Source organism: Phalangium opilio, unplaced genomic scaffold (assembly GCF_054372755.1).
Source record: "Phalangium opilio isolate 3A_F unplaced genomic scaffold, DU_Popi_V2 ptg001170l_1, whole genome shotgun sequence".
NCBI lineage: Eukaryota > Metazoa > Arthropoda > Arachnida > Opiliones > Phalangiidae > Phalangium > Phalangium opilio.
Window position 1 is genome coordinate 13,127,894 of NW_028324255.1, and position 19,932 is coordinate 13,147,825.

At 37.6% G+C, this 19,932-nt stretch overlaps 3 protein-coding genes across 12 annotated transcripts; 2 read left to right on the forward strand and 1 right to left on the reverse strand.

Moving 5' to 3' along the window:
* Nucleotides 1–8,248: 8,248 nt before the first annotated feature.
* Nucleotides 8,249–18,400, forward strand: LOC149587368 (uncharacterized). 3 transcript variants are annotated; one of them, XM_089863652.1, is made up of 3 exons: nt 8,249–8,669; nt 16,606–16,687; nt 16,826–18,400. In XM_089863652.1, the coding sequence occupies exon 3, from the start codon at nt 17,035–17,037 to the stop codon at nt 18,364–18,366; it is 1,332 nt and encodes a 443-aa protein (XP_089719778.1). In that variant the 5' UTR covers nt 8,249–8,669; nt 16,606–16,687; nt 16,826–17,034; the 3' UTR covers nt 18,367–18,400. The 3 variants fall into 3 exon arrangements, with proteins under 3 accessions (XP_089719778.1, XP_089719779.1, XP_089719777.1); XM_089863653.1 differs by lacking the exon at nt 8,249–8,669 and having other exon boundaries at nt 16,199–16,687; nt 16,826–16,940; nt 17,035–18,400; XM_089863651.1 differs by lacking the exon at nt 8,249–8,669 and adding an exon at nt 16,199–16,569 and having other exon boundaries at nt 16,648–16,687.
* LOC149587369 (uncharacterized) lies at nt 11,377–13,757 on the forward strand. Of its 2 annotated transcripts, XM_089863650.1 has the most exons (3): nt 11,377–11,916; nt 11,983–12,108; nt 12,184–13,757. In XM_089863650.1, the coding sequence occupies exons 1-3, from the start codon at nt 11,661–11,663 to the stop codon at nt 13,713–13,715; spliced, it is 1,914 nt and encodes a 637-aa protein (XP_089719776.1). In that variant the 5' UTR covers nt 11,377–11,660; the 3' UTR covers nt 13,716–13,757. The 2 variants fall into 2 exon arrangements, with proteins under 2 accessions (XP_089719776.1, XP_089719775.1); XM_089863649.1 differs by having other exon boundaries at nt 11,983–13,757.
* On the reverse strand, nt 13,702–16,170 carry LOC149587370 (uncharacterized). 7 transcript variants are annotated; one of them, XM_089863648.1, is made up of 4 exons: nt 15,631–16,170; nt 14,522–15,554; nt 14,361–14,410; nt 14,154–14,295 (listed from the first exon to the last, which is right to left on the reverse strand). In XM_089863648.1, the coding sequence occupies exons 1-4, from the start codon at nt 15,991–15,993 to the stop codon at nt 14,293–14,295; spliced, it is 1,449 nt and encodes a 482-aa protein (XP_089719774.1). In that variant the 5' UTR covers nt 15,994–16,170; the 3' UTR covers nt 14,154–14,292. The 7 variants fall into 7 exon arrangements, with proteins under 7 accessions (XP_089719769.1, XP_089719768.1, XP_089719772.1 ...); XM_089863647.1 differs by having other exon boundaries at nt 14,361–14,449; XM_089863643.1 differs by having other exon boundaries at nt 13,702–15,055; nt 15,128–15,554.
* Nucleotides 18,401–19,932: the final 1,532 nt, after the last annotated feature.

The following is a 19,932-nucleotide window of genomic DNA, read 5'->3' on the forward strand; positions in this document are numbered from 1 at the left end:
TCAACTTCAGACAAAATTAAGATGCATTCCAGAGAGCAATGCAGAACATTTTAGGCGTTTTGCAGAAAAAATATCTTCCGTTGGAAAACTCAGTATAGCAGTATACAAAATTTAGCTACTCTAGAGTCATAAAATAGCTACCTTACAGCTAGAAAACAGAAGGGAAATAGTAACTACCGTAAGAAATCAGGATGTTTGTAGGCTCATTACAGGTACTGTACCTTCCAGATATATTGTATGCATGTTACAGTCAGAAATTGCTAAGTTTGTAGGATAATGGCAGGCGGGTTTCGGATACTTTTTAGGATAATTGCAGGCGCGTTTCATATACTTTGTAGGAAAATTGCAGGCGCGTTTCAGATACTTTTTTGGATCATTGGAGGCGCGTTTCAGATACTTTGTAGGATAATAGCAGGTGCATTTCCGATTCTTTGTCGGATAATTGCAGGTGTGTTTCAGATACTTTGCAGGATCATTGTAGGTGCGTTTCATATTCTTTGTAGGATAATTGCAGGCGCGTTTCGGATACTTTTTAGGATAATTGCAGGCGCGTTTCGGATACTTTTTAGGATAATTGCAGGCGCGTTTCATATACTTTGTAGGAAAATTGCAGGCGCGTTTCAGATACTTTTTTGGATCATTGCAGGCGCGTTTCAGATACTTTGTAGGATAATAGCAGGTGCATTTCCGATTCTATGTCGGATAATTGCAGGTGTGTTTCAGATACTTTGCAGGATCATTGTAGGTGCGTTTCATATTCTTTGTAGGATAATTGCAGATGCGTTTCAGATACTTTGTAGGATAATTGCAGGCGCGTTTCAGATACATTGTAGGATCATTGCTGGCGCGTTTCAGATACTTTGCAGGGTCATTGCAGCTGCGTTTCAGATACTTTGTAGGATAATTGCACCCGCGTTTCAAATACTTTAAAGGATCATTGCAGCCTCGTTTCAGATACTTTGCAGGGTCATTGCAGCTGCGTTTCAGATACTTTGTAGGATAATTGCAGCCGCGTTTCAAATACTTTGCAGGATCATTGCAGCCGCGTTTCAGATACTTTAATTTGTACGATAATTGCAGGTGCTTTTCAGATACTTTTTAGGATAATTGCAGGCGCGTTTCAGATACTTTGTAGGATAATTACAGGCGCGTTTCAGATACTTTGTAGGATAATTGCAGGTGATTTTCAGATAATTTTTAGGATAATTGCAGGTGATTTTCAGATAATTTTTAGGATAATTGCAGGCGCATTTCAGATACTTTTCAGGAGCGTTTCATATACTTTGTAGGAAAATTGCAGGCGTGTTTCATATACTTTGTAGGAAAATTGCAGGTGTGTTTCTGGTACTTTTCAGGATCATTGCAGGCGCGTTTCAGATACTTTTTAGGATAATTGCAGGCGCTTTTCATATACTTTGTAGGCAAATTGCAGGTGTGTTTCTGGTACTTTTCAGGATCATTGCAGGCGCGTTTCAGATACTTTTTAGGATAATTGCAGGCGTGTTTCAGGTACTTTTCAGGATCATTGCAGGCGCGTTTCAGGTACTTTTTAGGATAATTGCAGGCGCTTTTCATATACTTTGTAGGCAAATTGCAGTCGCGTTTCAGATACTTTTCAGGATCATTATTGGCGCGTTTCAGATGCTTTGTAGGATCATTGCAGGTGCTTTTCAGATAATTTTTAGGATCATTGCAGCCGAATTTCAGATACTTTGTAGGATAATTACAGGCGCGTTTCAGATACTTTGTAGGATAATTGCAGGTACTTTTCAGATATTTTTAGGATAATTGCAGGAGCATTTCATATACTTTGTAGGATAATTGCAGGCGCTTTTCATATACTTTGTAGGAAAATTGCAGGCGCTTTTCATATACTTTTCAGGATCATTGCAGGCGCGTTTCAGATACTTTTTAGGATCATTGCAGCCGCGTTTCAGATACTTCGCAGGATCATTGCAGGTGCATTTCAGATACTCTGTAAAATAATTGCAGGCGCGTTTCAGATTCTTTGCAGGATCATTGCAGGCTCTTTTCATATACTTTGTAGGATAATTGCAGGTGCGTTTCAGATACTTTGTAGGATCATTGCAGCCGCGTTTCAGATACTTCGCAGGATCATTGCAGGAGCATTTCAGATACTCTGTAGGATAATTGCAGGTGCGTTTCAGATACTTTGCAGGGTCATTGCAGCCGCGCTTCAGATTCTTTGTAGGATCATTGCAGGTGCGATTTAGATACTTTGTGGAATAATATCAGATGCGTTTCAGATACTTCGCAGGATCATTGCAGGTGCATTTCAGATACTTTGTAGGTTAATTGCAGGTGCATTTCAGATACTTTGTAGGTTAATTGCAGGTGCATTTCAGATTCTTTGCAGGATCATTGCAGGCGCGTTTCAGATGCTTTGCAGGGTCATTGCGGGTTTTCCTATCAATTATTGTGAATCAGTCGCCTTATATACCCTAAATTTGCAAAAAAATTTAAAGAGGCTTACGCTTGAGTTCAAACGTCAACAATAGCTATGTTTAAAATTATTTTAGGAATAAAGTTCCTTAAAACGATTTAACTAGAATTAAGGTAAATTAATGACGATTAAATTAATAAATATCATTTATGTTTTTTTTAATATTTAAAAATAGCCTCTAAATTGCGTCTCGACTTGGAGAGGTTTATTTTGGATTCCCAACTTGTACTCATCCCTTACAAAAATATTAAGCTGTAATTTATCTGAATACACGCTTTTCTGACTTGCTAAATTAACATCTGAGATGGTCCAACTGTTTAGGTACATGTACAAGTTCTTACCACATCTAGCTAAAAAGGTCTTTTCGTCTATCTAACATCCACAACATACACACTCACAGAACATAATCGAAAAAGTCTTTAAAACTTGCAGCTATACAACTGAAGGGAAGGGTCCCGACAGGCTTGTTTTACGTCTATTCGCAACCAGGAAAACTGCTGTAGACTTATATGATAGCGCTAAAGTACTTTGGTTCGCAATTTCCTTCACATTTCGAGCGCCATGGTGATAGTAGATCTTGTCTTAATCGGTGAAGTTGGACTGCAAAACCGAGTGTATTCAATTCTCGAGTCATTCTCGAACTAGCTCTCAGTAAGTCTCTAGCATTACGAAGTATAGGCAGTGTCATACTTATTGAAACATATCTGATAAACTTTTGATAACTGTATATACAATACTGGCCCTTTTATGACCAAAAATGTTTCAATTTTCTATCTTTTATGGTGGTTTAAATATATTTAGGATCGAGACGTGACAGTATTAGATCAAAAGATCTTATTGAGATGAATGAGTAAAGCTTTTTTAAGATGCCTTTTTAGGCCTAACCAATTGTTTATTCAAAGTTTAGGAAAATAAAAGCAGTAATATTAATGCCTAACAGAAGCAGATAAAAATTTATGGAGCGCTCGAAGTTGACTTCCCGTACAAAAATTTTAAGCTGTAATTCATCTGCATACGCGCTTTTTTATCGCTACCACGCTGTAACCATTAAGGCTACATTTCTGCAGCTCAAAAAACGGGAAAATTTCACAGCAATTCTAGAACTGCAAATTAACTGCCGTTTCTACATTTTCTGTTTGTTAACTGTTAACTGTCTAGACTGGCAGAAATATGCAGCGCAATTCTGCAAACGCTATGCAAAGGTAGAAATACCAGCTGTTAGTTTAAAACTGTAATTTGACCGTTTTTATAGATATGTTACAGGTCTGCAAAAGTGATGGAAAAGTAGAAATCCAGCTGCTAATTTAGAACTGTAATTTGACCGTTTTAATAGACATGTTACAGGTCTGCAAAAGTGATAGAAAAGTAGAAATACAGCTGCTAATTTAAAACTGCAATTTGACCACATTTATAGACATGTTACAGGTCTGCAAAAGTGATGGAAAAGTAGAAATGCAACTGCTAATTTAGAACTGTAATTTGACCATTTTTATAGACATTTTACAGGTCTGCAAAAGTGATAGAAAAGTAGAAATCCAGCTGCTAATTTAAAACTGCAATTCTACCACATTTATAGGCATGTTACAGGTCTGAAAGAGTGATTGAAAAGTAGAAATCTAGCTGCTAATTTAAAACTGCAATTTGACTACATTTAAAGACATGTTACAGGTCTGCAAAAGTGATGGAACAGTAAAAATACAGCTGCCAATTTAAAACTTTAATTTGACCTAAATTGACCATTTTTATAGACATGTTACAGGTCTTCAAACGTGATGGAAAAGTAGAAATTCAGCTACCAACTTAAAACTGTAATTTAACCACATTTAGAGAGATATATTGCAGGCATTCAAAAGTAGGAAATTCTACTTTTGAATACCTGCAATATGTCTACAAATGTGGAATAGTTACAGTTTTAAATAGGCAGCTGGATTTCTACTTTTCCATCACTTTTTCAGACTTGTAACATGTCTATAAAAATGGTCAAATTACAGTTTTAAATTGGCAGCTGGATTTCTACTTTTCCATCACTTTTTCAGACTTGTAACATGTCTATAAATATGGTCAAATTGCAGTTTTAAATTGGCAGCTGGATTTCTACTTTTCCATCACTTTTTCAGACTTGTAACATGTCTATACATGTAGTCAAATTACAGTTTTAAACTAGCATCTGGTATTTCTACTTTTCTATCACTTTTGCACACCTGTAACATGTCTATAAAAATGGCCAAATTACAGTTTTAAATTGGCAGCTGGATTTCTGCTTTTCCATCACTTTTGTAGACCTGTTACATGTCTATAAATTTGGTCAAATTACAGTTTTAAATTGGCAGCTGGATTTCTGCTTTTCCATCACTTTTGTAGACCTGTTACATGTCTATAAATTTGGTCAAATTACTGTTTTAAATTGGCAGCTGGATTTCTGCTTTTCCATCACTTTTGTAGACCTGTTACATGTCTATAAATGTGGTCAAATTGCAGTTTTAAATTGGCAGCTGAATATCTACTTTTCCATAAGTTTTGCAGACCTGTAACATGTCTATAAATGAGGTAAAATTACAGTTTTAAATTGGCATCTGGATTTCTACTTTTCCATCACATTTGCAGGCCTGTAACATGTCTATAAATGTGGTCAAGTTGCAGTTTTAAACTAGCAGCTGGTATTTCTACTTTTTCATCACTTTTGCAAACCTGTAACATGTCAATAAATATAGTCAAATTGCAGTTTTAAATTCGCAGCTGGATTTCTACTTTTCCATCACTTTTGCAGATCTGTAACATGTCTATAACTGTGGTCAAATTACAGTTTTAAACTAGCAGCTGTTATTTCTACTTTTGCATCGCGTTTGCAGAATCGCGCTGCATATTTCTGCCAGTACAGACAATTAACAGATAACAAAAGCGCATAGATCAGAAAGTGAAGAACATTAAACCTTTCCAGCCTTTAGCAACGGTATTCGTGTAAAATGAGAAGCAAGGGGGGACACAAATGGGTGGTTGGTGAGCCTCGTTTTCAACTACCAATCGAATCAGAGATATATTAGGTCATCGTTAATGTCACGTGACAAGCGGAAAGTAGTTCGCGATGGTAGCGGCTCCTGGGGATAGTGGGGAATACTATTGAGAAATCGGCTGCTTAACTAGGCTTAACGGTTGTTCTTTAGCGCTCTTTCGGTTCAATCGTCGTGAAATTTTCAAGTTTCGTTAAGTTGAATTTTGATATTGTTTTTCATGCATTCTATTGCACCTTTAAGTTTTCCGTCTTTATCAATCAGGAAAAAGTCATCCTTTTCGTAGCTTTCTAAAATGGTTGCTAAATTCAAATCTGACATTTTGACAAATGTGCCGATTCCCGACTACCTAAATGACTAGATTATATTAAGCCTTGGAATTAAACTATAGCAGACGACATGAAAATAAAGAAATAAGTGAACTATATTTTCGAGCCAACTTATGCATGTACCTTGTGTAAAACTACGCGAAAGTAACTCTCCGCCGCGGCATAAGACCAACTCTTCCCGTCGCTCTGTAAGGGCGACGGAAATCTTGAATCGACTATGGGGGAACTCATTTTTCACGTTGCGGTTTAAGCTTCTCGTTCTTCACTTTCTGGTTATCTATGCGCTTTTGCAGATAATAAACAGAAAATGTAGAAACGGCAGACAATTTGCAGTTCTGGAATTGTTGTTAAATTTTCGCGTTTTTCGAGCTGCAGAAAATGTAGCCTTAATGTATACCTATTACAGCGTGATAGCGATAAAAAAGCGCGTATGCAGATGAATTACAGCCTAAAATGTTTGTACGGGTGGGGATTATATTAGTATGTTTAAGCATTGCATTTAATCGTACAGGTAAGGTTAAGCTTAGTGAATTGTGGTTTACGTTTGCTCGATATATTTAAAGCTAGAGAGAGAGGATTTTAGTATTGCCTTAATTTAAATGGAAGGTTTAATACTCCCTTTAAAATTCCGGTCACCCGTGGACAATAAGGGTTTCACGCCATCAATCATCCCCGATCCCCGATTTCAAAATTCAAAGAAATCGAGGGGAATTTTTAAGAAGCAAAAGCAAGTAAATACCGACGTTATATATAGAATGGTGTTTATTATTAGAATTTACGTGTATTTCTCCTCAAATCGAGAAGAATTTTAAAAGAAAGTCCGAGCGGGCGAATATTCTTTCTGCGCGCTTTGGAAGTGTTTTAGTTTCTTCTTAGCTTCAAGGTATCGATGGGATGGGACTAATAGTTTTACCTGAGTAGTAGTGGTACTAGTAGTAGTATTATTAGTAATTTAGTAACGGCGTTGACGATATTTGATTCTCTTTGCCAAGCAGCCATTGAAAAATTATTCCCTCCGACCGGTATATTAGGGGATATTTCACTAGAAGTATATTTATTGTAGTAGGGATAGCGAGAGTACGTAAACGATGTGGCTTAATTATGGGCTAGACCATCTTGTTTGACCCTATAGCCGCGGCGAATGATTTGGAGATGACGTTAATTGTCGATCCGGTGTCGATTATAAGCTTGATGGTTCGAGATTTATTGATAAGGGCAGGTATTGTTATGAGGTCTTGACTTGATAAAAAAAATGCTTCCAGGGGAGATCTATTGTTGTCGTTAGGCAGAACCTGAAATATATTACTTTACACGAAGTTCACTTCTCCCTACCTCGCGCCGGCCATCATCTATGAAGTATTTTTACAGGCTAGAAACGGTACCGTTCCTCCCGAACAGCGAGGCAGAGAGGTGAAAATAAAAACACTAGCGTCGCGTAGTGAGAAAAATGTGCTTTTCTTACAATCGTATCATGGTTGTATCTTATGCAGCGGCTTCTCACTTGCGCGAAATACAGTTGAATCCCGCCGTTTCTAGGAAACGTCAGATTATCTTGGCAGTGGCCATTTATAACAGTTCTCTCTCGAGAGGAAAAACTTTTCTCTTCGCGACTAGCGCGCGTCGGGAGGGGGAAAAAATTCACGCCTCTTCACTCTTGCAAAGTTTTTTTTTCGGGTTTTCTCTTCATAGATGATGTCCACGGTACTAACCATTATTGAAGTGAACTTCGTGTAAGGTAATATATTTCTGGCAGAACTCCTAAGTCCTCGTAAAAGGGTTACCCGCGCGTGGAGCTGCTGGAGAGGGCGAGCGTGTTCGCGGGTATTCGTTTGGTGTTTCGATAAATCCATGATCCTTCCCGGTATCGGCTTGGATCATGGCGCCTTGGTTCGGCTTGGTAACGGTTCATCTCGAACGGGCCGGGCTCGTACCGGTGAGAGGGCGAGAGTGTTGGCGGGTATTCGTTTGGTGATTCGGTAGTTCCATAGGCTCTTGGTTCTTCCCGGTATCGGCTTAAATCAGGGCGCCTTGGTTCGGCTTGATAGCGGTTCATCTCGAACGGGCGGGAATCGTACCGGCGGGGATTATTTTCGCAACAATATGACTCCCCGCGATTTCGGCCGCAGTTCCTTTGGATATGACCTGCTCTTCCGCAGTTGTGACATATGGGTTGTCCTTGGTCGTTTCGGGTGCTTTGTCTCGGAAATGGTCTCCTGGCTAATGAAGTTTCGATCCGTTCCAAAACCGTCGCTATCCTTCTGAGAGTGGCTCGGGTATTAGCGGCTGAGGTGCCCTCATGGTCGGCCCGACCGAGGTTTGGAAAACGTTGGAAATGGGAGGTGATGACTCCGGCCGAGGAATGATGAACGGGTTCCAGCATGGTGCGCCTTGTATTAGGCCTGCGAAAGTCGCCGAATTCCAAGTGTTTTCTGGGCGTATCGACATGAGCGAAGCCCTGTTTAGTCGCTGTAGCTTTTCGAGGAAGTCTTCGGTGACGTAGGGCTCATTAACATAATTTTCTCGATGACCTCAGGCTGTAGATCTCTCACTAGGTGTCGCAGTTTCTCGGAGTAGGTCATATGTGGATCGACTCTAAGACAGAGTTGGACGACGTCGTAATAATATTTTTCAAATGACTCATTTGGCAATTGGGTCCGTTGGCTCAACCGGGTGTGAGACAGTTCGTGAAAATTCTGGGTGGTGAATGTGGTCTTCAACAGCGTCTTCCATTGCCCCCAAGTATGGTTTCGGTTGTTTGCGAGCTGCACTCCGTAGCATTTCCGGGCGTCGACATCCAAGGAAATACAGAGATGATTTATTTTTTTCTCGTCGGGCCAATTGTTGATTTTCGCTATGTGTTCGTACCAGGTAAGCCATTCGCTAACATCTTCTTCGGGTCCACCTCAAAAGCCAAATATTTTAATCACGTTAGAATCATCATTTTCAACTGCGTAGAATTTTTTGTTTGCCAGAACCCCCAAATTTCAATCAAAGAAAGTTATTTAATTATAGCTGAAAAATACCTACTAATAGTGACATAAAAGGCTAACCATAATAAAATTACTATGAGGCTATGATGTTAATAACTCAAATCACTTTAATCAGTTCACACTAAACGGGCGGGAGTTCTACGAAGTTCGTGACAAGGGGTACGTTCAGTAACGAAATTCTCAAGGAAATCGCTGTTTTCTTGATGTTTGGTTGATGGGCTCGAGACGTTACAGTGACGTAGAAGGCTGTTCAACGGTAAAGTGACATTTTGAAGTTAGCGCCGTTTTCGAAAATGGACTTGGGGAAACGTATTACCCTCAACCTCAAGGCGCAAATGGCTCATCTCAATTATTAACAGGCTCGCAAATAATGTATTTTTTTAAGAAAATTATGTCTATTTTAATGGTAGAAGTAGTTTTGTAAAGAAAACTAATACAATTACTGTAGTAATAGCATCATGGGAATTTATATTTTAAATCCCGCGCAAATTTTCGTCTCTCAAGTGTTCAACAGTCAAGCGCTACGTTAGCCCATCAAAAAACCATATCGATTAGATGGTTTTTTTGATGAATACGCGCTGAGCATCATGACGTCAAAACCGGAAACTCGAAAAAGCGTACAGTAGGGAAAATCTGACATCGCTTAGTAAGCGCTGTCATCAAAGAGGGTTACTGAACGTACCCACTATCAGTCTGCAAAACATCACACTTCCTATGGTCCAAAACCAGTTTATTAATTGCTTGGACTAGTTTTTAAATTCGAAAAGTGGGACTTACTGGTCCTCGGGACCAGTTTTACAATTGCAAATGTATAGGAGAACAAAGGCGGAGACCAGTTTATTATTTCGGACACTAAGGGAGTCACTGGTCCCAAGTTCTAGTTTAAAAAATATCCATATTTCCCAGACTGCCAGCGTGGGAACTAAGGCCAAAGCGTGATCGAGTGGGCTAGGGCGTCAACGTAATACTCCCTTAATTTTTATTAAGATTAGTAAAAAAAACTAAAAAATAATTTTGGGATAAGGTCACAGGTCCCAAAAACCAGTTTAATATTATATACGCTTTGATCACTGGTCCTGAGCAGCCATGGAAATAACACAGGTTTACAGGTCCAAAACCACTTTATTAGTTACTCAGACTAGTTTTTTTATTCAAAAACCGAGGGTCACGAGTCCTAGGGACTTGTTTATTAATTCTAAACTTTGATAAATATTGAAAGGGGAACAGTTTATTAATTAAAAGTTTTCGTCAAATTTCGACTCCTTTCTCATTGCAAGGAGTCTTAATCTTATTTCCTACTTAATCTTATCTCTACTCCTAGTCGTAGCAGAAGCGAATAAGAGAGAAGGGACACACTTTATATCTCCATAATGCTTTACACTCGTAACAACAGTCTTACTAACCTCAAATCAACTACCCTTCACTGATTGGCTATCTAACTTCTGCCTTAGCTGTGACGTCACATAAGAAGGTGACGTCTCGGTTGACGAATAAAAAGTAGTTTTGTTTACAACTTCACATTGAAGGAGATAAAAATGGCCGAATTTCATGTTGATAAACGAAATCAAGCTGTGCAATTAATTTAGATACACGGGTATTGAAAAGTTGAAAACATACCAAAATCAGATAATTTGAAGGTAATAAATAGATGAAAACCAATTATTCTGAATTAATATTAAAAAATACAAATTAGTTTCAATAAAATACATACTTGAGGCTATAATTACACAAGAACGAAACATCGACAGCCCTAAGCCTTTGGAGAATGAAAATCTAGCAGACAAATGGTCCGATACCGCGGAGAACTTAAAGAACTATTTTTGCCGTAAATTGGTTAAAAGCTGTGTACTTGCGCAAAGTTTTCGCGGTTTTCTTGAGGTTGGTCGGACTCTCGTTACCAAAGCAAGCTCTAATGTCTCCCTTCTCTCTTATTCCCTTCTGGTCGTAGTGTCAGGTTAGTAGTAATCAGTACAGCGTTGCCAGACGTACGATAATTATAGTACAATGCGATAATTTTAAGAGTTACTATAATTATGACGCTGTACTAGTAGGCTAAATTCGGCCAGGGTGAGAAATAAGGAAATTTTTTAAACTGGTCATTTGACCAGTAGAGCCCATGGGTTTTAATTAAAAAACTGGTCAATGACCACTTAATATTTCTACATACTGTATGTGCTGCACTGAAATGGATTAATTTCTATAACCCACTACTGGGAATTTATTTTTTACTAAAGAAGGGGAATTTAAAAAGTGGTCACGGTGACCACTGGACCCCCAGGCATTTAATAAATAAACTGGTCAAAGCAATTTTTAAACTGGTCATTTGCCCAGTGCCACCGCCTTATTTCTCACCCTGAATTCGGCTTCGACGTACGATAATTTTACGATAATTTAGAGGGAAATCTAACTAATCTGGGCACAAAAGGCTCGCTAGAGGAAGAAAAAGGTGAAATAGGATGGAATTATTCATGTTTTAAGTCCAAAGGCAGGATGAAAGAAACGTTTGGAGACGTTATTTGTACATCTCCTTCAGGACCCTTGTAAATATTATTAAGTTGTGCCGATTTTAGTATAATTGCAAGGTACGATAATAGGGAAATTAATGATGGAAAACTAATACGTCACACCTCGCTATAGCAGTTAGTAGTTCACATCAGTTCAGTTCCTAAATGTGTAATTATGTTATGCCAGTTCACTGAACTGCCTTCTATCTAATAAGGCGGCCATGCTGGTGGGACAAAGTCTAAACAAGGTGTTGTACCGTGTATGTACTTTTAGTTAGTCTTTAACTAGTTATTTGTTAGTTTAAAATAACTATTGTTATTCGTTATTTTATCACGGGCGATTACGGAACGGGTTATATGTTAAAATGGTTCGGACGTGCTGCGTTAAAGGTTGTAAAAGTTCAGATAGGCCTAGGCCTAACGTTAGAGATAACTCAGATAAGTCGGATAACAAGACTAAACCGCTAAAGTTTTTCCGAATTCCACAAGTAATAACACATCAAGGAGAAAAAACCAATTTATTATCCAGCGAAAGGAAAAGGAAGTGGTTAAAATGCTTAAACCTTACAACCGAATCACTCCGTGATTACATGAGGGTGTGTTCTATACATTTTTCACAAGGTATGGATTTGATTTGACCAACTCTTTTAATAAAGGTCTCTAACGTAATTTGTAATATATGAAAAGGACCATCAGCCCTATATGATAATACGAACCCTGACTGGCTCCCGACCAAGTACTTGAATGCTGACAATTCCAGTAAAGAAGAAAGTTCAGGGGATGTGTCAAAGCTCGAGAGATACGAGAGAAAACGTAGGCGAGCTAATCTTCCGCTAGTTGTTAAAGAAAAGCGACGAAAAACTGCCATTACTGAACCTTCATTATTAGACGAGAGTAAAGATTCTTCTATTTCCTTGGAATCCTCCTTTATTACTTCTACATCATTAGACGAGAGTGGAATTTCACTTGGTACATTAAGTATGCTTGACAGCTCAGTTAATACCTCTAAATTCCTGGAGGAGAGTCCAGCTTCTCTTAGTTATCAGAATGACGACATGATTTTACCCGAAGAAGTGAAAAATACTAACTTTGGAACACAAACCGATTTTAAAACAGAAATGGCAGATTCTGAAGTGCAAACTAAACCAGAAACATTAGATTTTGGAACACAGGTCGATGCTATAATAATGTCAGAGTTTGGAACGCAAGTCGATGCTATAATAATGTCAGAGTTTGGGACACAAGTGACCAATTCTGATTTGATTACTTATTTAGAAGTTGGTACCGAAACAAATAGAAAAGAATTCCAAGAAAGTGGCACTGAAACTATTTTTCGAGTTATTGAAATGTTTGAATTGGAAGCTAGTTTGCTAAAAGTGAAAGACTTAACAATTGAGAATGAAGTATTAAAATCGAAATTAACAGATTCGCTAAATTTAATGGAAAAGTTGGAAAGCAAACTGCGCTCGCTAAAATGTGAGTTTGAAAAAGTTAACGGAGAACGTGAGAACCATCTTTTGATGCAATCATCGTTTGTATCCAACGATGCCAAAGTAAAATTTTTCACAGGCTTGGAAAATTATAAAACGTTATTGGTATTGTTTAATGGTGTAAAGCCGTTTTTATTTGAAAAGTCTAAATTAATGCCATTTCAACAATTAATACTGACCCTAATGAAATTACGTTTGGCCTCGAAAAACAGAGACTTATCCTATAGATTTGGTATTTCGGAAGTAACTGTTGGGAAAATATTTTATAATTGCCTAAATGTATTATATAAACGGTTAGAAAAATTCATTAAGTGGCCTGATAGAGATTGTCTGCAAAAAACCATGCCTATGTGTTTCAGAGAAAACTTTGGCAAGTCCGTTGCAGTAATTATAGACTGCTTTGAAGTTTTCCTGGAAAAACCTTCAAACATATTAACGAAAGCTGAGACATGGTCAAGCTACAAACATCAAAACACAGTGAAGTTTTTAATAGGCATTACTCCCCAGGGAACAGTTAGTTTTCTTTCTAAGGGGTGGGTAGGACGCGTAAGCGATAAACGTTTGACGGAAGAGTGTGGTTTTCTTGATAACCTTCTTCCCGGTGATGTAGTACTAGCTGATAGGGGCTTCAAAATAGAAGAGGCTGTAGGGTTGTTTTATGCTACAGTTAAATTGCCAGCATTTCGACAAGCCGGGAAAAATCAGCTAGATCCACGAAAGGTGGAAGCAACAAGAAAAATTGCAAACGTGCGAATTCATGTAGAACGAGTTATCGGTACTATCAGACAAAAATACACGTTACTACATTCAAAACTCCCAATAGAACTATTACACGTGGTAGAAGGCGAGGAAGTTTCTACAATTGATAAGATTGGTGTTGTGGCATGTGCGTTAACTAATCTTTGTAAATCAGTCGTTTCATTTCAATAAAACAAGATTTGTTTAATTCAAAATAAAATTTTTTAAAAAGTAGGAACTAGATTACATTTATTTTTTTTCTTTTCTCTTTTTGTTAACTCTGTTCAATTTTGCGCAGTCTGGGCAATACCATTTGCCTCGTGGTATTTTGTCTATTTTAAGGCAATCAGTATGAAACCACTGGAAGCGACAGTTTTCCCCATCACACCCAATCATTGATCCTTCGTCTGGCCCCTTGCAGTAGCACCAAGTTTGTACTTTTTTCTTTGACTTTTTATTTGTAATTGAAGAGAGTACCATTTTAGTACCAGAAAAGCTGGGTTTTGTGGTGGATGGAATGCACAAGTCGGGAATACTATTTTCATCTCTTGTTCCCTTATCACCAGTAATTATGTCGATATAATCACATGTAGCATTGGCATTAACATCACAATTAGCTTTTACATTATTATCACAAGTAGCTTTTACATTGTTATCACAAGTAGATTTTACATTATTATCACAAGTAGCTTTGGCGTTTTCATCTGCAGTAGCTTTGGCGTTATCACAGGTGGCTTCATCCTTGTCTAGTGTAGGTTCATCCACTCCTTTACTATAAAATTTTCCAACAAGTTCAGGTAAAATTGCACACCTAAATATTTTTTCAGCTTTTCCTACATTCTCCTTCCAAAACTCCATATCAGGTTTAATTCGTTCTACATGCATATCTACATTGGTCCAAATGCAAAAGTCAGCATAACGCGACTCTGTTACAAATAGCTGAACTTGTATTTGATAGTAGTAAGAGTGCTTTTTATCTAGGACATAGCCAGACTCACTGTTTCTTAGACAGGAATTCCTATGCTCCTCATGTGCAGATTTGTCTTTCATAGTAAAGGGGCATTTTATTTCCAGTGTCCCTTTACCACAGCAGGTGCAATCCAGCAAACCATCAGGGGAAGCTCCCAGAAAGGGATAGGCGCTGTTTAACCATAATCCTGAATTTGTAACTCTAAAGTTCTGGTGTTTACCTATCATATAATCTTTGTACTTAATTCTAGCAGTGTTTTCCATATTTGATCCCCATTTTGTAGCTTCAGTTTGAAAATTGTGAGAGTTAGGGTAACAAATTAAGTTGACAAGCGATATGGAAGGCATTGCAGGATCTGTACTGACAGCATTCTTGAACGTTGAAGCAGTTATTCTACCGGCCCTCAGCTGCTGCCATAGCTTGTTCTTTGACTGAAGCTTTGTATCTTTCTCTGCAACATTCGCTTGATCTTGTGAAAAGTCAACATTTATAGTTTGGCAGTAAGCGAGAAGTTCATTAAATGCAAAGTTCAATTTTTCTTCCTCAAATAATTCAGACAACACTGGAGGATATTTTGAATTTAAACACTTCGGGATAAATCCACTTTGAAAGTTCGGTAATATACTAAAAATACCACTCTCTGGGTTGGCTTCAAAAAATTCAGCGCACCAAACTTCAAATTCATCATTAGTAATAGATGGTACATCTTTTTGCTTTCGAATATCTGATTTTAAGTTTTTTGGTGGTATCGTTTCTCCTTTAAGACTTTCATTCAACTGTTTCTTTTTAGTTTCTGCTGTTGAAATGTCAGCTTGCCAAACAGGATAGTATGAAACCGTCTTTGTAATGGGTACAACCCATTTTGCTTTAACGCCAGTACAACTAACGGTTTCTCTAAACCTCACAGCATATTCAATATAAAATAAAAGGGCCCCAACATGTGTACAACACTCGTTAAGGCCAGCGATGCATGTGCAATGACCACAAAGTACGGTGCCACTGTTATCTGCGATGATCCAGCAGTCCAACGGCTTATCTCGAAGTTGTTGTGAGTGCATAACCTAAAACAAATACAACATTATAAATACCTTTCTAGAATCTAGAATCAATAACAAAAACAATATTAAAAATACTTACTAGGCCTCGAACAACCACATTTCCAGATTCTTCGAACTTCTTAACCCGAACATCTCTCACAAAACCATGTAAGAATTGATTATAGGCCAGTAGACTTTTATAGTTTCTTAATTCTTGTTGAGTGTATGGCGAAATGCCAGATATTAAATAAATAAATAGGTCCCCAAATGTTATTGGAGGTAAAGCTGCTTCACCTTTCCCTAAGCCTTGGCCGTCACGCACTTTTTCAAATTCTTTCGGATCAACTTTGTATGGATCACAATTCCCGATATATCTAATCTTATCAACGTATCTTTTTTGAACTTCTAAATCAAGACTTTTAATATAATCTATTGGTTGTTTTAAATCTTTAGATTTATCCATCTCTAAGTTCCGTCTTTTAAACTACTCAGTACCCACCAACATGTCCGCCAAAATGCCAAGAGTGGAAATAAGGAATTTCATTTAAATAACTGTAGGGATAGAGGGCGCTAGGATAGTGTACTTTCAAAGTTCGTGACGTCATGAAATATTTCGCGCCCCGCAACATTAATTTCCCTATTTTGGTTGAAAATCGATAATCTTTTGGCTTTCGTACGATAATGTAGTCAAAGATGGCAAAATAAAATTATTAAAAATGATTTGGGACCATGTAATTTTATATTTATAAATAATTTTAAAGTGGGACCAGTAGTAAAATAAATCGCACAGGGTTAACTGGTCTCAGGGACCAGTTTGAATATTGTTGATGTCGGGGTCACTGGTCCCGAGGACTAGTTGAAAAAAAACCTTATTTCCATGGCTGGTCCTGAGGACTAGTTTAAAAAAATCCTTATTTCCAAGACTGGTTTGAAGGGTTTGGTTTCGTCTGCTCCGCGTTCTGTTGTAAAAACGCATTTTCAGAGAAAAAGTACGTTGGAGCTGCCCCTTAAAACGTTATCTTAGAACTTAAAATTTAAGGTAATTTCGATTATTTGAATATTAATTTTTAAATAGGTACCTTATTCACGAAGACTTATGGAAATTCCTCTTTGGCAGACTATCTAATTAATTGGACCCTCCTTTTCGCAATCTTATGGTAAACTGGATAATAGATTACTCAAATTCGAATGTTGTATGATGTCCTCATTTCTGCATGAATAGCCGTTTTACTTTACCTCATTCAACTAAAGTAAATATTGAGCGTTTTCATAAGATGTTTATGTTACCATTTCAGCTTTAATGACGTTCTCACTCAGTATCTGCAGTCCAACGCATACTCTGATGTAAAATTTGGAACCGGATGCAGATTTCAATAAAAAAGACATAGTGGTGTGCTCATGTGAAAAACTGTATGCTCATAAACTCACGCATCTTACCTTTCAAATATTTACATTCAACTCTTAAGCATTGTTATTGAATGACTTTTTGGTTCATTATTGAAAGATGAAGTTTAAGTGTGAACAGTGTGGTTTCCAGACAGGAAAAAACTCAGCCTATAAGAATCATAAATTAATTCACAGTGACGAGCGTCCGTTCAAGTGCGATCTATGCGAATATCGTGGCCGAAGGCGGGATGATTTAAAGAAACATCTCTCGACTCACAGTGATGAGCGTCCGTTCAAATGCGACCTATGCGAATATCGTGCCCGAAGGCGGGATGATTTAAAGAAACATCTCTCGACTCACAGTGATGAGCGTCCGTTTAAGTGTAATTTTTGCGATTACCGTTCCCGACACCGCGGGAATTTAAAGACACACTTCGTGACTCACAGTGATGAGCGTCCTTTCAAATGCGATCTATGCGAATATCGTGCCCCAAGTCGGGATGATTTAAAGAACCATGTCGCGACTCACAGTGACGAGCGTCCGTTTAAGTGTAATTTTTGTGAATTCGCAGCCAAATTAAAGAAAATACTAAGAAATCACATTTCTAGACTTCATTCATCAAAATGTGGAATTGAACGAAAAATTCCGAAAAGTGTTTCGTCAAAACGGAAGAACCAATACGATCAATCGACCAGCAAGCGGAAATGTGCTTCTACGAAAGACAATGCTGTAAAACCCAATCAGGCAGACAGGGGATCGAAATTTTCAGATTCTAACGAAGTTCAGTCTGAAAGTAGATCAACTGATGTTGCAGACTTTGTGTTCCCATTAAAACTGAAACCAGACAACAAACGAGGACGTTTGCAGCTAGAACGAAGTGGGCCAAATACAAACCACGATTCTCTAAATGAAATTGCTCAGCCAAAAGAATTGGAAATTCATTCTGAATCAGATCCCGATGAACCCAGAGACGCGAGGGAGTCTAATTCTACTCTTTCTGAATCTGTCGGTTCCAACTTCAATCATGGGATTTCATTATTGGGCGAATTTAATGCCTTATGTCCAACCATCTCCTCTGAAAAAATTAAGAAAGAACCCGAACCTTTATCGAACGATAATTTTTGTTCTGAGTTTGACTTAAATTGTGTCAAATTGGAAAACGAAGCCGCAACGCCTTTTCCTTCAAACGAAGTGATATACGGCCCAGACACATCGAGGCTGGATTCAAATGCAAAGTGGGAAGAACCTATTAACCACCTGAAGACTGAGTTTGGTTTTGATAGCAATGCTGCTGTTGACCAAGACACTCGGTTCACCATCAGACAGTGTTCGATTATTTTGACAAAACTGGAACATTCCGGGAATTATCAAGGATGCTATTACATCAGGATGAAAGATCCACCTTATCTTTACGAGGTTGTTAAAGTCAATTTGAATCCCGTCATTTAATTTCATTTTGATCTACTTAGACGTGGCTAAAGAGCCATTTATCTTTTTTCTCATAGTCATCAAAATTACTGTGCTATCATTTTGTTTTAAATTATTGTTTCGTGTTTCTTGCTTTGTTTTCCAATAAAGTTACTCGAATTGATGAATTGCGTTCGAAACCTTTTAATTACCCTTGAAATCAATTTTGCAAGTAAAGGCGCCAATTTATTTTTAAGTCAAGGTGTTGTTTTTTTTTCCTTTTGTTGATGTTGTTTTTGAAAACTCCGCTGAGTACCAACACTGAAATACCTCCCTATTTTTAAACCAAGCTACAAGGCTCTAAAGACCCAACCAAAGTTTACCTATTTCGGAGAATTTGAAAAGTTAAAGTTTCAAAAAATATCTGGGATTGTGTAAAAATATTTCGAAACCGGTCCAAGTGGTCAAGGAACAGGCTCAAAATGATGAGTTTAGTGCTAAGACTGAAACTATCTTTGGATCTACTGATCCAAATGTCCTGAAATTTTACTCTGAGGTGTGTTACAATCTATTATATTATATTAAAAAGGATTCAAGCATTTGAAGTGGATTAATGTTTTAATGAAAATTAATTTCGAATGTCAAAATTGTAAATTCAGTTCTTAATCCATAATATCTTTGGGTGGAATCGTCCAAATGGCCCTAAATTTGTATGAGAGGTGTGTTACAATATATTCTATTATATAAAAAAGGATTCAAGCTTTTAGAGTTGATAGATTTCCTATGTCACAATTGTAAATTCAGTACTTTCAACCGTTTTCCAAGATAAAAAACCCAACCCCATTCTACTTGTCGAAAAAATGCCTTTTGGGAATTACGATGCTAGATTGTTTAACATTAAGTCGCAATCTCAAGTGTGACTAGACAGTTTATAGCTTCTAAATCGAGAGTTAGCAACTTCAAAACAATCTCAACAGGATATCTGAGGTTTAAGTTATCATTATGTGTGATAATGTAAGATAATGTGACGAACCATGAGTGGTTAAGAACACACGCTTTGAAAAACGACCTTGGCTTCTTCAAATAAAGATATTGCGAAAACTCATTTTATTCCTCTAAGCGTAAATCAAAAGCGTAACAAAAATCCATGCATAACATCAACGCGTTAGGTGATGTACCTGCTATGGTCGGCGCCATGGTTACATATATATATTTTTTTAACCATACAAAATATCTAACTTTTATATTTTTTTGATATATCTTAGAAATAATTCGATATATGGTCTATAAATTACTATATCCACGCGTAAGAGTAAATCGAGGGATAGTCATTCGCCAAAATTTTGTACACCTGATTACTGATTTCTGAATTTTTATGTGAATTCCGTTGATTACTGAATGCATTCCTTGATTTCCGTGATTACCATTATTTTAGGTGATTTCCATAATATTTACACTGATTTCCCGTTATTGCCGCAGAGTACTTGTGATTTCTGTTTGAATTCCAATGAATTCGGGTGATTTTTTTTTGTGAATGCCGTGATTACCACTTGATTCTTCGTGAATTACGATGAATTCAGTGACCATAGTGGAATTATTTCTATTTCA